The sequence below is a fragment of the Cricetulus griseus genome (genome assembly GCF_003668045.3).
Source record: "Cricetulus griseus strain 17A/GY chromosome 1 unlocalized genomic scaffold, alternate assembly CriGri-PICRH-1.0 chr1_0, whole genome shotgun sequence".
Lineage (NCBI taxonomy): Eukaryota > Metazoa > Chordata > Mammalia > Rodentia > Cricetidae > Cricetulus > Cricetulus griseus.
In genome coordinates this window covers 209,693,597-209,711,264 of record NW_023276806.1, presented here as the reverse complement: position 1 = coordinate 209,711,264, position 17,668 = coordinate 209,693,597, and the positions used below count along the sequence as shown (strand labels likewise).

General features: G+C 36.0%; 1 protein-coding gene across 1 annotated transcript in view; it reads right to left on the bottom strand.

Moving 5' to 3' along the window:
• Positions 1-501: 501 nt before the first annotated feature.
• The window catches only part of Tfec (transcription factor EC), a 72,659-nt gene continuing 55,492 nt past the window's right edge, over positions 502-17,668 (bottom strand). The window contains exons 3-7 of the mRNA XM_027389935.2: positions 12,443-12,557; positions 11,236-11,292; positions 8,253-8,328; positions 2,300-2,447; positions 502-1,452 (exon numbers count right to left, since the gene is read on the bottom strand). Coding sequence (XP_027245736.1) covers positions 1,075-1,452; positions 2,300-2,447; positions 8,253-8,328; positions 11,236-11,292; positions 12,443-12,557 — 774 coding nt within the window. The 3' untranslated portion in view covers positions 502-1,074. The remainder of the gene's footprint in view (positions 1,453-2,299; positions 2,448-8,252; positions 8,329-11,235; positions 11,293-12,442; positions 12,558-17,668) is intronic.

Genomic DNA, 17,668 nt, shown 5'->3' with positions numbered 1-17,668 from the left:
CTCGCATTTAATAAAATAAAATAATAGTAATTCCAGCTAACAGATTATCAATTGGTGATCTAATATTCAATTTTTAGTCAATGATTGAGATAACCTACATCAATAAGAAATCTATATCTCACAGATGTCATGATGACAAATTTTAAATCCAGATAAATTTTTCTAGTTTGGGGACATTTTATATTTTAGTTACTAAAAGTTATTATCATACACCGTTTAAAGAACAAAGGAAAACTTGGAATATAGTTTATGGCATTGATCAGATAATCAGAGAAATGAAGCAAAATAAAATAATATATCCCACCTACATTATGTGTATTTGTGTACAATGGTTAAAACAGAGGACTATGTCCTGGAGGAGAGTCCTCACCATGTTCCTTTTCCTGAAGAGAACATAGATACATAAATCTGTAAGAAGATGTTCAGAATTAATCTCACTGAACTGATTGAAAAAGTCAGGATCTAATTTTAGAAAACAACATTTTTAGAAATGTCCGTTGCTTTATTTTGAAAAAAATTCTCATGTTATTACAGAGTTTCAAGTATGTGACAAAAAAGTACACATTTTTATATTTATTTTCCTGACAAGTATTCAAACATATGCAATATGTCCACGAGACAATGGAAAGGAAATTATCACCTAATTCGTTAGTCTTGATTCTTCAAAAAAAAAAAAAACAAAGAAATGATGTTATAAGAGGTGACAGAGAATATGGGAGTGACAGGAGAGTGGTATATTGCAGTCTCTTTAAAGACTATAGTTCCAGTAATCCTGTCACTGTGTTCTGAAGGTATACCACTAGGGCCATTATTAAGTTGAGCAACTTTCCAAGAAAATCAAATTTAAGGAAATCTGGAGTCTTTAGAGAAAGGGGGGAACAAGACTGTGATCTTCAGCGACTCCTTAACACCTTGTTTCTTCTTCCCATGAATCCTCCCATTGCTTCTAATCGTTTTCCCCGCCATGGGCAACGTAATTCCTTGCAGAGAATTAAGTGAAAATAATGCAGATCGTGATTGCATAGCACCAGCATGGAGTTGCTTCCGGTTTGAGGACTTGAGCCTGTTTATGGCTTATAACTCATCACTGTCCTCCGAGCTAAAGCTGCTTCGACTGTTCGCTTTGGAGACTGCGGGGGAAGTAGCAGAGAGGAATGGGTCTGTTCCAAAGGGGCAGATTGTATCACTTAGTAGCATGCCGTCCAATCTTTGTTCCTCTTTCAAGGCAGCACTAAATGATAAATCTGTGAAGTGAGACAAAGGATCAGAGAAGGCCACAGCTTGCTCACAGAACTCTGGGCTTGTCCCCTGAGATGGAGTCAGTTGCTGGCAGCAGCCTACTGAGTTCTTCTCAGGATGGGCCTGCTGTTTGGTGATGTAGGGACTGAAATCAGCTGTGCCAAGTGAAGCCAGCATTGGCAGGCCATGAGCACGCGCTTGTATTTCTAGTTCCTGCAATTTCCAACAAGAGATTATAAATGATTAAATAATGCCCTGGACAAGCTGACATAATTATTGAAATCAAACTGGACAAAAACCAAAAACAAAATGTCACTTAATGATCAAAATGAAGAGGAGTGCAAACTATAAAAACATTTTACAAGTAAAGAAATCTGGTGTACTTGCAATGCTTAAAAATTCCTTTAAAAAAAAAAAAAAGTTCTCGAGGTGTCTGTAAACTCCATGGCATATGAGGTAGCATAGTGACTTGGGCTAAATAGTGTGATATGTAAATTGTAGAAAGTCTTCCAGTTAATCTCCTGTCATAACTCAAGAGCATTTCACTGAAATAAGGAAAGCATATGACTTGACCATGTGCATGTTGTATTAAAAAGGGATACAGTTTGTTTATAAAGCCCATATTTCAATACTTTGTCACATGTGAACAGATGAAAGGTAACAGTGTAAACTGGTAGAAGAAATTAAAGAGGAAGGAGAAACTTAGTGTCCAATATCATCTTACAGAAACAAATGCTTCACTTTGTTTGGTCTGTTTCTGTTTTTCAGTGCTGAGTGTGTGTGATGATGATATCCTGTGTGTTACATGAACATTTTACTTTCTTCATTTGCTGATTGGTTCTCATCCATCCTATGTCTATTTAAGACATCTTGATCATAGATCTCCAATCAAAATCAAATTGAAACAACCCAATTCAGAAGCTTCTATGTCAGTAAAATTATTTTTTCAAAGGGGAAAATTTGTTAATAAGAAAGTGTACAAATGAGATCAGTGAATGAAAGCACTGCTAGGATAGTCATATGTTCACTGTACAGCACGTGGCAACCATTTCATAACAACCTGAATCCGGAGCACAAGCTGCCGGTTAGCCTGTTCCAATTTCTTCTGTCTGTGTTCTAACTCCCGGGCTCTCTGTTGTTCTTTTTGTAGCCACTTGATGTACTCCACTGATGCCTTCAGAATGGTTCCTTTGTTCCAGCGCATATCACTGTAGAAGAGGGAGATAACCTTTTCACAATTGTGCATGTCAGCAGAATTCATAAGAACTTACAAAATCTTTTACATTAATATGAAATAATGATTTACATGACTATTATTCACTCTTAGATATTATTGCTTCTGAATAGAAATTTTAATAGAATAGTTAAGAAGCCCTTATATAGTAAAATTAATCCCAGAATGAAAATAAGTGTCAAAAGAAAGTAATAAAGTGACTTTTTGTGGGAGAGCTAAATGCAATATCATGATTCTACCATTACAGTTTTTATATTTTTAGTGAAAATTGCTTTTATTATTAACTCTAAGATTAAAATCTATGTGCAGTATTTCTGCATTAATGAACTAAGAAATGTACATTACTGAGGACTTAAGCCTAAATTTTTTAAGATCATTTCAGATGTACCAATCTTTTAACCTATTTCCTAATATGGTTGCTTTTGTTTCTAAGAAAGAAAAAATATATTCTTCCCTGAATAGTGATCCTGTGTGGTTGTGAAACACAGCAGAGTTGAGTAACATTGCTTTTTGCAATAGAGCAAGCTTCCTGAAACAATTTAATCAATTTTTCTGCACAAATGATAACAATGTTATTTTTGTGGCTAGATTCAGAACACTATTTTTTTTTAAAAAAAATTTTAGTATCCTTAAATATCTAAGATGAGTGAGTAGAATTAAGAATTTCTGAACATTTAAGTTTTGGCATAGAAAAATATTAAAATGCTTTTAATATAGGAGAAATAATAATATAGAAGTATAGAAGAGGCTAATAATGACCTTAGTATCTGAAAACCCCATGGATGTAATTCTGCATGAGAACTATTAATATGCATTATTAATAAGAACAATCTAATTACCAAATGTTAATTAAAGTGGTTAGAAGATGCTGGTGACTGATCCTGAAGCTCACTGACTACACTAGATTGGCTGCCAAGCAAGCTCCAAGACCCTCCTGTCTCCAACTCCCAGCAGAGGGATTACAGGCAAGCACACCCAAGCTGGATTTTTCAGTGGGTGCAGGGGTCTGGACTCAGATCCTCATGCATGAGCAGCAAGTACTACCCACTGAGCCATGTCCTTCACTCTAAAAGTTATTTGCATACAGTATAAAATAAGCATATAGCAAAAAAAAAAACATTTTCCTGCAGCTGGTTTTGTTTTACATTGTCTAAATATATACTGAAAGTAGTTCTGGTTTGTGTAATCTTTGTAAAGTATAATAAAGTTAATAAATGACTTATTGTGGGTCAAATGTAGGAATATACAGCCTATGAAACATCAATTTGACTATTACTCATGGAAACAGCTTGAGTGGGCTTATCATTAACAGCAGCAAGGTTTAAAGACATTTGAGTGGCCAACCATCTACTGAAATGAACCAAACCACTTTCGTGTTTGCTGTTGATCCAAGAGGTATCTGTAACTGAGAAATATTGTGGTCTCCTGAATTGAAACTCTTAAGTAGTAGCAGGAACCCTATGCAACCTTATTTTTGTTTCATTTCCTCCCATGTGGGGGAAGAGCAAATGAAGGAGGAAGAATTAGAAGCAAAAGACAAATCCCACACCCACGCATATATGATGAGTACAAAGTGAAACTAGTTGGATATATATGTATGTATATATGTATATATATATATATATATATATATATATATATATATATATATACACACACACACACACATATATATATATGGCATGAAGTTGGGAGGGGTGTTAAGGAAATAAATGAAGGAGGGAAATGTTCAACTTCCTTTGTATACATGCATAAAATTTCCAAAAATAAAGAAAAAATTAAAAGCAAAGGACAATCACAGCCATATCTGAACCCTAAAGACTGCTAAATTAAATCTAAAATACATCTACAAAATGAGGAGGAAGAATATAGTACCCTTTTGATTGCACCTGATGGCATTCTATTTTTGAAGTTCACTGTATCTGAGAGTATTTGACTAGATAAGGTCTGCTCTTCAAATGCTTAAAAATGTCCGTGTGTGTGTGTGTGTGTGCGTGTGTGTGTGTGTGTGTGTGTGTGTGTGTGTGTGTGTGTGTACATATATATATGGGAATACATATATATTCCCATGTATTCAAATGTCCTGTCTCCCAAAATAATTTCAAATGCTTCAGGATTTAAAAATTGAAGGAGTACAATGTTATTATAGAATTGTGAGCTGTAAAGTCATGGCTAAACAAAGAAGGGAGACATTATCCTTTCATTTTCCATAAGGTAATTATCCTTGAAGACCTTAACACTTCTGGGAGGAGACGTAAAAGTCTGAAGTAGGGTCAAGACAGTAAGGCCTAAGGTGTAATGGGTGTAGGATTTCCTTCAGGTGAAGATGCAGAACATCTCCATGAGCTGTCATCTTATGTGTGACATCCACTTCAAAATGTTAGAATTTTATAACCAAGAAATGCAGAAAAATACCAGGACACATCCGATTTGCATTTTTCTCAAATTACATTTCTCAGATCTAGTTTGTCTATATATTTTTTCTTTTTAACTCCACAATTTTGATCTGCAAAGAAGTACAAATTCTGAATGTTTAGGCATATAAAAATGGCAATGCCATTGAATTCAGCATCTTCTAAGTAGCACTGGCTTTGTTCCCCAACATTTAGTCTAGAGAGTTGGAAAGGCCCTCATCAGGGGACCCTCCACAATGCCTATGCCCAGGGACAGGTGACATATAGAAGCTGAGCTCCAGGTCTCCTTGCTCACTTTACTGGTCTGTTGACATTTGGATTTTGTTGCTGTTTGTTTGTTTGTTTGCTTGAGACAGGGTTCATTATGTGACCTGGGATAGACTAGAAGTCACTATATAATCAAGATTGGCCTCAGACTCATAGTGATCCTCCTGCCTCTGCTTCTAAGTACTGGAATTACAGATGTGAGCTATTTTCTTGAACTACAAAAAAAAAAAAGACTCCAGTCATCTTAATGGTTGTCACCTATGCAACCGAAACTCATAATCTCTTGATACTTTTGGTATTTTCCAATTGAGTTTTTAGTTTAACCATTGCCATAACAAAGCAATGAATGCTATTTATTACTCACTTTACTTTCTTCAAATGGAATCCTGCCTTCTCTGTATTGTCCCTACAATCTTTCTCTAGTATTTTGCTTGAAGCCTTTACATTATCTGTCTTAACATCTAAAACTCAACCAATCAGTCCAAATGTTTCATAGACTAGTTATTCCAGCCGTCTCTGGATCCAGAGTCTACTCTAGTAAAATCCTTTTCAAGATGCTACATTCTTGATTCAGCCATGGCATTCTCACCACTGAACCCCAAAGAACACTGAAGTAACAGGTGAGGTCTCTCCAATCCAGGGAAGGAAATACAGTAAAGCAGAATTTACTGTTCAGGTGTTTGAACTGAACTGGAACTGAACTGAACTAGCATGACTGGAGATGACATGCTAGCCATCATGTATAGAGACACATAGACATATTCATCATTTTCCTATTCAGTGTGTTTACAGTAAGATCTTAATGTTTGCATACAGATAGCATTTTCAAACATGAGAGTCAGGAGGACTGACTGATTTCCATAATGAAGAAAAAGATGCTTAAGAATGCATTTAGTGAAGGCTTTGCAACAATCTTCTCTTCTATCTGAGTCTGTGGTAAATTGATTTTCCATATTCTAGGCCAGAATGAGACAAATGATAGCAACAGACAGATTTGTCAATAGTGCTGTGGCTACAATCACTCATTTGCATGTAATCTTGGTCTGATTTGGAGACTATAGTGGCAGAGCTAAGTAACTTCAATATAGCCTACATAAAATATAAGGCATGAGATATTTATAGGAAAAGTTTTTCATGTGATATACAATGAGTTAAACCATAAAAAACTGCAATATCAAAGTAGCTATAAAATGTTAAAGATTACAATAGTTCAAACAATCTTTATAATGTATTCTCATACACCTTATTGATATTATTTTTTATAAAAAGCAATTTTGTGTATGGAGGGGTTAGTTGGCTCAGTGTCTAAGGCACTTGTTATTGCAGAGGACCCAGGGGCGATGCTCAACACCCACATAGTAGCTAACAAATGCCTGTGACTTATCAGGGGATCTGGTGCCTTCTTCTGACTTCCGTGATGTTAGGCACGTGGTCCACATGCATACACGCAGGGAAAACATTCATACATATAAAACAAATATGTATTCGTATTAATACATATGAAACAACAACATAAATCAATCTAAAAATAAGTAAGTTTGTTTGTATGTGTGCTGTCTGTGTGAATGTTTGCCATGTGTGTCCAGGTGCCTGCAAATGCCAGAAGGTGCTGGACACCTTGATGTTGAGCTACAGGCAGGTATTAGCTGACCAACATAGGTGCTGGAAACCAAATTCAGTTGCTCTGGAAGAGCAACAAGCATTCTTAACCATTGTCTCATCTCCCCAGACTCACTTGTTCCCTTTGAATGACAAAGAGTTCTCCGTTTGGTGACTTTAGCAGGTTTGAATGATTATCACTAGAGGCCAAACTAGGCCTGAACTCCAAATCTCTCTGCTAGGTGGATCCTTCTGCCATGTTCATCTCGAACCCTGCACCATCCAGTGTGCTCATGAAGATAAATACCACATTGTTTTCTAACATGAGCTATTTAATTGCCCAAGTTAGTTATAACATTTAGATTTAAGGAAAGACTATTTTCTTTCTTTTTCTTCCTTTTTTAAAAAAATTTAAATTGGAAACTACCTTGTTTAACATGCCAATCCCAGTTCCCTCTCCTCCCCCTCCTCCCCAGTCTCCCACCTATCCCCTATCCCATCTTCTTTCTGCTCCCCAGGGAGGGTGAGACCTTCCATGGGGATCTTCAAAGTCTGTCATACCATTTGGAGCAGGGCCTGACCCTCCTCTGTATGTCTAGGCTGACAGAGTAACCCTCTATGTGGAGTGGGCTCCCAAAGTCCATTCCTGTACTAGGGATAAATACTGATCCACTACCAGAGGGCCCATAGATTGTCCAGACCTCCAAACTGACACCCACATTCAGGGGGTGTGGAACAGTCCTCTGCTGGTTTCCCAGCTATCAGTCTGGATTCCATGAGCTCCCCCTTGTTCAGGCCAGCAGAGGAACGACTAGTTTCAATTCTCACAAATATCCCTTCTTCAAATACCCCATTTCTGGATGAGACAATTGATGATATTTAGATAAATCATTGTTTTTAATCGTCATCCAAGCTGCAGATCATGACTTTGTTTCAGTACAAAAGCTCTAATTTCAAAATTGAAATTTTGATTAGTTACATCTTGATATTTCCAATCTCAAACACCACATTTGGCTTTGTTTTTGCCACAAAAATCTGGTTGGCATCAACCAACAGTATTTTACAACTCCATCTTAACATGTGTATTTCTAGAGCTTGAACATATTTGACATTGTGACAATTTAATTTTAATGTTCATATAAATCTTAAGTTGGAAGAAATGCTATTATCATCAGTTGAATGTCCAAGTCATTATCATAAACAGCTTTTGACACTATCATTAAATTGCCAATATTGTTAGTCTGCTGATAGCCACTGTGATCTGAGGGCAACTCATGTACCTTTTTTTTTTCCTATCAGAACGATGAATCTAGGAAATTCCTTGATGCTTAATAATTATCACTCTGAAATAGATATTTCAAAGGGAAACCAGAAGTAGACTTGTCTTTGCTATAAGATGCTTCATTTCCTGGCCATTGGAACTGTCCTCCCTTATCCCACCCACCCATTTGTGGGACACGGAAACTACAACATTATTGCACAAATGATTTTGAACTCACGGATCATTAGACTTTGGAATAAGAGTGCCAAGCTCCTTGATTCGGTAATTAATATTATACCTTCTTCTTCTTTCAACTATTAAGAAAGAAATATTATTGATTATTCTCATTAAAACACAGTTCACTGTTGGTCAGCTGTAAATTTAATAATATTTTAAAAATAGTAAAAAAAGACATTCCCCATTAGTCAAACGACAGTTTTTAATAATAAGATAAAAATTCAAATATGTCTTATACTAGCAGGAAAATTTGTAATAATAGAATTGTGAATTGTACTTCATAACATGATAAAACGTTTTGCCATAAAATACTTTTGTTCTTTGAATTTGCTCCCAGTGCTATATACGTAGACACATATATTCGTATGTTTATTCTGTTTGTTTGATACCTCACACATAGACATTCTGGCAGTCTATTAGTATAACTTTTCTGCTTTACCCTTCTCATTCACTCTCCTCAATTTTTAGCACATGGCAAGTGCCTGTGATCAGTTGACTATAACTGTATCCTTTGGGCTGGAGAATTGGCTCAGTAGTTAAGAGCACTTGTTGTCCTTGAAAAGGTCCCAGGTTTGATTCCCAGTACTTGATGGAAGTTCAGCACCACTTTGGGCATCAGGCATACATGTGGTGCAGAGCACTCATACATGTAAAATAATAATAAAATAAATCTAAATAAATAAATCAAAATTAAAAGTTTTTTTTTAAAACAAGGTGGTAGAGGCACAAGCCTTTAAAGCCAGCACTCAGGAGAAGAGGCAGAGGTTGACAGATCTCTATGAGTTCAAGGCCTGGTCTACAGAGTCCCAGGACAGCCAAGGCTATACAGAGAAACTGTGTTTTTTAAAAACTTAAAACAAAACAAAAACCAAAAAACAAAACAAAACTGTATCTCTTAACTAAATTATGTGAATTAGACGACTAGTTTGTTTTTCTTTAATTAACATTTATTTAGTGTGTGTGTGTGTGAGTGTGTGTGTACATGCATACAATAGCATGTGCAGAGGTCAGAGGAGATCTGGTGGGGACAGACACTCTCCTTGCATTGTATGGCTCATGGGAATCGAACTCAACTTGCTGGTCTCGGCAGCAGCGCCTTTGCCCACTGAACCTTCTCACTGGTTCTACTTTCCTTTGAAGTTTTCATATAGATAAGTGGTTTCCGAACTCTTGCTGGAAGCAAACATATCTGGAAGGATTGTTGAACCAATTTTTACCTCACCTAGGAATTCTGACTTTGGATGTCAGAATATGCATTTCTAAAATTTCATTAGGTGAGGCTGTTATTATTACATGTATTATGCTGCACATTCAAGAAATGTGGATATGAGCTCTATAAATTTCTCTCTATATATTTTTCTATACATTTATCATCTATAGCAATTTTGTGTATGTAGAAACTATTCACTATGAGTGATATAATAATTTCCTATATTGGTCCTATATAATATTATTGCAGTGGGTTACATATATAAAGTAAGTGTTCCAGGAAATTTGCACCAAAAAGGACCATGAAAAAAAGAAAAGCATACTTCAAAAACATTGTGAAATACCCAAATAGTGCCTCCTTGAGAACTAATATCTGCTGCATGAAACGAGGGAAGTCACTATCAAAAATCATTTGTCTTCATAAACCTTCTCTACAAAGTGAGGTGACCACTTATGAGCTTGGTCTTTGGGAACAAACAGCACATTCAAGTTAGAATACAGTTAATCATTGAGCTTTTTCAACCTCTTCACTAATCATCTTGTTTCTTTGTATATGACTTACAAAGCAGCTAAATGTTTCTATATAAATAAACAAAAGTAGAACAGATAGAAAAGCATACATGCTTTAGAGGGAGGATTTAATAACAATTCTGTGTTCACATATATTATCACTATATCATCTATCACATATATTATCACTATATCATCAATGAAACATACAACAGCAATGAAGAAAATTCATGGTTTTATCACCAAATACTTTACTTTGATGCTTGTTCAAAATATTTTACCTAATGCCACATTTTGCATACTATCAAAAACTTCTTTACTCTTCTTCGATTCTACTTATGCCATTTTCAACGGATAATTTACAAGTTGAGTTGTTCTTGAATATATATTTGTGGATGTCACTTGAGATACTGATGCTCTTCAGACAAGACTGAGCACTCTAAACCCAGGCCTTGCTGCTCATCTACCTCTCTCACCAGCATGTCTCCATCTCATGTGACTGTCACAAATCAGAGTCAAATTGACCAAAAGAATGCATGAGGAACTCAGCATTACAATATAAGCCGCACCTTTCAGTTAATGTATCATTGAAAAGGGAGGAGCAAATTGATTCTGAAAAATGAGAACATGCCCTTGAGTCTAACAACATGAAGTACATTTTATAGCCAGTTTGTTTCTTTTTAAAACTTTTTTCTTTTTTAGTTTAAATTAGAAACAATCTTATTTTATATGTCAATCCCAGTTTACTCTCCCTCCCATCCTCCCATGTCCCTCACCGATCCCCATCCTATCCCTCTTCTGCTCCATAGAAAGGGTGAGGCCTTCCATGGGAGATCATCAAAGTCTATCACATCATTTGGGACATGGCCTAGGCTCTCCCCCACATGTCTAGGCTCAGACGGTAACCCACCATGGGGAATGGGCTCCCAATGTCCATTTGTACACTAGGGATAAATCCAGTTTGTTTCTTTAAATCTATGAGTTAGTGAATCAAAACATGTCTCAAATGTAACCAAATGCACTCATCTCAGTCAAGCACACCCTGCCCAAGAAGGAAGGGACAAAAGGCAACTCAGCTTGCCTACTTTCAAGAGATCTCAAGGTTTGCATTTCCAAAAATCGTTCAAGTTGCTAAGCATGAACAATTAATTTCAACCATCCAACTTCAAGTAGTAATGGCATGACAGCAAAAGACTCTTTGCTTCATTCTCCATGTGTTTCCTCTTGAATTAGTTTTGTTGGAAGAAAAAAGAAAACATACTCACTGAGGTTGTGGTTGTCCTTTTTCTGTCTCTCTTTCACCAAAGCTCTAGTGTCAGTTTCTGAACAAAATAAAAATAATTGAAAAGGAGTTGAGTTCTACTTTGAAGCCTTTCCATGCAGCATTCAGAAACACTGGGTAGAAATAGAATATTGTTTGTTCTAGAATGGTGTAATAATAAGTTTGATGCCAATATCAAGGAATTTATGCCAGGAGATATTTTAACAAACAATGACAGAGTCTTTAAGACCTGGAGTAGAAAAAAACCTGACCTGGTTTCTAATTTTCCATATAACAATCATGTGGTCAATTATGAAACTTGTTGCCTCAGGCGCCTCACCTGTGAAATGAATATATCACAATAGCTACCTGACAAACAATGGGAGGGTCTTACAGGCATGTTGCATAGAAAGCACTAAGCTCTTCACTAACTTCTACCATTATTCCCATAATTTTGAGATTCAGAAATTAACCTAGTCCCTTCAAAAATATTTACGTTTTCTACATCAAAGGAATTGGAACTAGCTGTATAATAAGACATGCATGTCAAAGCCATTCTACTACTCAGGAAATAACAAAATTCTCTACAGATTGGCTGGCCATCAGCTTTCAAAAGAGTCCACAGTGATTCCTCCTCCATGATCTTCATAACACAGGTAGTTCCTTCAGCATCAATTGGGATTACGATACCAACAGAATGTTAAGAAAATTCCAAAGTGTGTCTCAAAGCTACTTTTATTGTGTCATCTATAGGACCTTATGGAGAGGTGCACACAGTTACTAAACAATACTGCTCGTCAGCTTCCAGTATCTTCACAACCTATGCGTGCACCAGCTTTGAAATGTATTTTCTAGCCCCAGTCACACGTCACAGTCTGTACTCTGGATGATTTCCAGAACACAGACCCATAAGAGACTCCAAGTCACAACAATTGGTTACACTTGTCCTGGATCTGGATCCCTGGATGGGAGCAAATTGTTAATGGTTGAGAGAAGCATATGAGCAAATAGTAAAATACCAAATCCATTCAATTAATATGGCCTATTAAACAATGATATTAAGAAATGACCAAATTACTCTCAACACGTCTCTCATTTAGCTATTGTGATCATACTTTAAAAAACTATCAGCACGACACTATGTCATTCATATATTTTGCAAATAATGAAAATATTCAAAGGTTAAACTTTTGAAAAAAAATCAACATTACCTGCAACTTCCTTTTTCATGGGCAGAATGCTTGGACAGGAAGCACTCATCAGATTTGCATTAACTGGAGAAATCCCCTGCTCACCACTGTACACATCCAAAATACTACTAGATAACTTATAGAAAAAGGAAAGAGAAGATCAACTAATTAATACCACTGTATACACATAAATATTTAGCATTATATTTTAAATCCCTCATTTTAATTTTGTCACTTTGTAATGATCATGACAATAGATACCATGCTAGTTTTACCCAGAAATATATATTGATTACTTTTAGATACATTATGGAATGATGTGGATAAGATATGCTGAAAATAGTATTTGGATTGCAATAAGAAGAGAGATAAGTTTCCGCATGGAGGAAAAATCTGATGAATATTTACAAACCTATAGGGATTTGAGTTAAATTGTAACATTGTTGTAAATTAGTACTATTAAAATAACTTTTGGAAAAGCGATACACGTCTTAGCAAACCTGGAAGTTCTTTGCAGACCACAAGTCAAGCACAATGGCAAAACCTTTGGGAGTTTCAGAGGGCAGTCAGTACTCTCAGCATCTGGCTCTCAAGAGGAATTTTATGTTGTTGAAGAAGTGGGAAACTATGCTTCCTCAAAGGTGTACATATCTCCACTGTACACTAATGTGTTCTAGATTGGCATAAACACCCCAGCTAGCTGGCAAGCAAGATCACCCTAAGACTCAGTTGCCTCTAGTGAAGATAGGCTCTATTCAATTATAAACTCTGCAGTTCTTGACATTCTTCTTGGGAAGAATCTCTGGGAAACCTGAGGTACTTTATACACAATTCAAAATTGTACTGATTCATTACTTAAACTATGCTTATTGATCACGCAACAAGATTTTATTTAAATAATATTCATATTTTAAATAAACACCAATTGTTTCAGAAAAAGTTACAATTACAAGATAGGATTTAAAATTATAAAATATTTCTATTTTATGTAGCCTTATTCTATTTCTGGGCGGTTAACCAAAGGCTGAATAAGAAGTAGCTTTTTTCCTTTCCTTAAGGTATAGAGAAATATATATATTGTGTGTGTGTAAAGTAATCAAACACAGCTATGCCAAAATTATTGCAGAGAAATTAACTTTATATTCATACTTATTGTGAAATTCCAGTTCAATCTAAGGGAATATTTCAAGATTCAGAAAATCAGTTTGGCAATCAATATGAGGAAAATACCCATTGAAGCTGAAATTAATATTCAGGATAATAAGTTATTACAGTATACTAAACACCAAATAAATATGTTTCTAAGGAAAATCAACTATGATTAAATTATCTAATACAAAAATTTACATTCATGTTGAGAAGGACATTCTAGCCTGCCTTTGTCAGTATGGCATATATTTTTATATACTGGTATCTTCATCATTAAGTTATTTCAAAAGCCTCATCTTTAATTTATCCAGCTTATATTTTACTTATATCCACTTGTATTGATTGGGTATGAAATATACTATGCACATGCTCTATCGTGAGCTACACCCTTGACCATAGAAACTCATTACTTTAAAATGTGTTTTTACTTGACAGATTTTAGATGTGGGATATTGAAGTACTTACTCCTTTTTAGCTTACTTATTTTAAAAACAAACAAAGGTTACTGAATTGGAAAGATGATGTACGTGAATCTCTGGCAAATACAATTAGGAGGTGTTCCGCAATGCAGACCATTTCCCTAAGACTTGCGTCATTTAAACGGAGCTTTAAACATACACATTTTTCATGGTCATGTTTGAATAGCTTGTTGGTTATGAGCCGAGGCATTCTCACCTGAGTTGTACATTTCCACTGTGCCTTTGAGAAATATAATGGACGAGTGGAACAAAAAGACAGGGAGTGGAGGGGAAGGAACTAGGGAAAGGGCACTTTTCTTCTCAAGAGCTTGAATTCAGATGGATTTCAATGTAGACTGGCAAATTGCAGAAACGTTAAAAGAAGAAAAGGGCCTCTAGTCCATGGACTGTAACAATGCAGACAGAGAGGCTCCTAAACACCGGGTCCACAGTTCCTGCTCAGACACTCCTCCTGCAGTATTCCTTATAAACAAACAGGACAGGGTTCTGACAATGAATCTCATACTGCCTAACTCTAGCGAGGTGACGTCATTCCCTGACCTCGGTTACAGTCTAATTTATGCCTTAAAACATAATGATTAATACCCTATTTAATTTTATGCTGTAGGTACTGTTCTATTTCATGTAAATGGCTAATCACTTTTTTACTATCGTTAGACTGTTGAGTTTCCAAGAATGTAATACACTTCAGGTCATCTAAGGAGGCTCCTCCCCATTAGAAGTTGTGAGAGGGCAACGTATTGAATGCATACATACCCATCGAAAGCGCTTACAAAGCAAATTTGCATCTACTTATGTCGGAGGTGTGCATTAATCAGTAACAAGGCCTCTCTTTGTAGATCTATAAGCAAATAGGTACTTTGTGAAGATGCTTTTATTCTTGTTAAGAAAAGGCAGACTGATTTCTCAGTAAGTAAGTATATTTGATATGACAGTGAAGGAATGTCTTGTTACCAATAAAAAATAAATAATTTATCTTAAAATCCATTTAAAAGGATCAAGTATACATCTCTGGAAGAGAACGAAAACATTTCTAAGAAGCTGCTCAATGATGAGCAGTGATCTCATGGTATCTAGATTTTACTCACATCTCCGCTCCTGAGATCTGAGGAACAGAAATAACCTGGATCCAGCATTAACAAGTGATAGATCCTTTCAAAGCAGCCAGTACTAGGGGGCGGGGAGTATTTACATGTCAAAACAGCAAAACATAGGAATTCGACTATTTTGGCAAAATAAACAACAACAACAAAAACACAAAGGAACATTAGAAATGACAAAAGGAAATGAAACAGAAAAGCAAGTGAGATCTAGTTTGTTAAAGTAGCCTAAAATAAATAAGGGGAGGTTTTATAATAATTTACAATAAAATAATACGTAACAGTGAACCTGCAGGAGGGAATTTTATTTTGGTACTGTAATCCTGATCAAAATCCTGTGGCCAGGGGAATCATAGACCTTTAAGAAGCACCTACTGTTGTTATTTTTTGCTGAATTGTCACGCTGTCAAATTACCTTCCAAATACTTATGCTCATATGGATAGACCTAGGCTGAGATCTGCCAGTTCAAAAAAGCTTCCTTCATCAGTGGACACCAGCCAATGGGGGTGGATAACTGCTCACTGTGCTGAGACAAAGAGACGAGACAGGGTGCTCAGGCCTAAGCAGGACATCTGTCTTAAGCCAACTCCAGGGTTCAGGAAACATTGCACATTCCAATAGAGGAGAGAGAAAGAACACAAGAGCCAGACTATGGAGGAAAGTGCTGTGAAATGAGTTTTCTGGCCACACCATAGCCATCCTGTGCATGAACTCACAACAGCTGTGTCACCTTAGCAAGATGAAGCCAGCCCAAGTCCCAGCACAGATATGGTAGATGACCACCATTACAAGCAGCAATCTGCTACAGATAGCTGCTGAGAGAGAGGCATTCTTTTCATAAGGCTGTGGCCACTGGTAGGTTCCCCATGCCCCAGCACATGGCCCCACACCCACACACAGATGGACAGTACTAACCAGAGTTAGTGGACTATCAAAAAAAAAGTTATTCAGTTGGAAAGAGGATGTGTTGGGGGTTGAGGGAAGGAAGCAAGATGGGGAAATGAGTGTAGATGTGATCATATTTCATTGTGTACTAGTATGAAAAATCTCAAAAATAAAGAAAAATTTTAAATTAATAAAATATTAGAACTATAAAATGCTTATACAATGACAAGAGAAAATATGTAAGTTTTTTTCAATAATGCAATTAAGAATTAAGTGTAAAGTAAAAAATGAATGAATTTTAAAACATGAAGGAAAAATTATATATGTCTTTTATATTCCAGCCTTGATGACATGCTGGACATAATCATAATATATTATCTAAAATTTTAATGAATTAATTATAAAAAAGGCTTACTTCCACAAACAGTGAAAACAATGAGTGAAGTACTGAAAAGGAGGAGCTATTTAAGACTGTTTCCAAATTATCAGATAAAGTTGATCAAATACCTTAGAAGAGTGATTGTGGAATGTAAGATAAAGGTGATGGTGGAGATTGAGATCAATGACAAAAGAGAAGTGTTCAGTTTTTGTAATTCTAGCTAGAGTGAATTAGGGTAACAAGGAAGTGATATGAAATTATTATGGAAATATACTTTTTAATTATTTATGTTTATGGGTGTTTTGCCTATTTTATATCTGGTACCATGTGAGAGCCTAATGGTAGAAAGTATCAGATCTCCTGGGACTGGCATTGCAGACAGTTGTGAATGCCATATGGGTGATGGGAATTGAACTTGGGACCTCTGGATGAGCAGTCAGTACTCTTAACTACAGAGTCACTTCTCCAGCACCAGGAAATATGCATTAAAAATAGACCATAAATAATCTAAAGTGAGAGAAAAATCATGAAAATATTTTGTACTAGAGTTCTCTGGAGGAATAGAATTTATAGAAATTCTATATGAAATTATTTATATAAATGAAAAATATATATTCATTTTATATGTGTACATATGTATATAAGGGATTTGTTAGAATGGCTTACAGGCTGAAGTACAGCTAGTCCAATAATAGATCAACAGAATGTCCAAAAATCCAGTAGTTATTCAGTCCATGAGGGTGGATGTCTCAGCTGGCTTTTAGTATATGTCAGAATCCCAAAGAAGCAGGCACTAATCCAGTAGAGGAATGGACTTGGTAGTGAGAGCGAGGGCAAGTAGGCAAAGAGGCTTCCTTCTCCCATGCCATTTAAGTGGGTTTCCACAAGAATGCATGTCTCAGATTAAAGGTGCACAGTCTCACCTCAAAGATCTGGATTAAATATGTATCAGTCCACAAAAGATCTAGATTAAAAGTGGATCTTCCACTTTAAATGGTTTAACTAAGAAAAAAATCCCTCACAGGAGCACTAGCCATTGGTTTTCATTCCCAATGTAGTCAAGATGGCAACAAAGGATAGTCATCACATATATAAATAATAATTATCAATATCACTTAATCACCCTACCTAAAATGTAAACTGACTAAGTAAACTATCACTAAATATATGTAGCTCACAAGAGACGAGTAGTAAAAGATGCATAAATGTTGAATGGAAAAAATGAAATCAGACATGCCATCCAATTCTAACTAT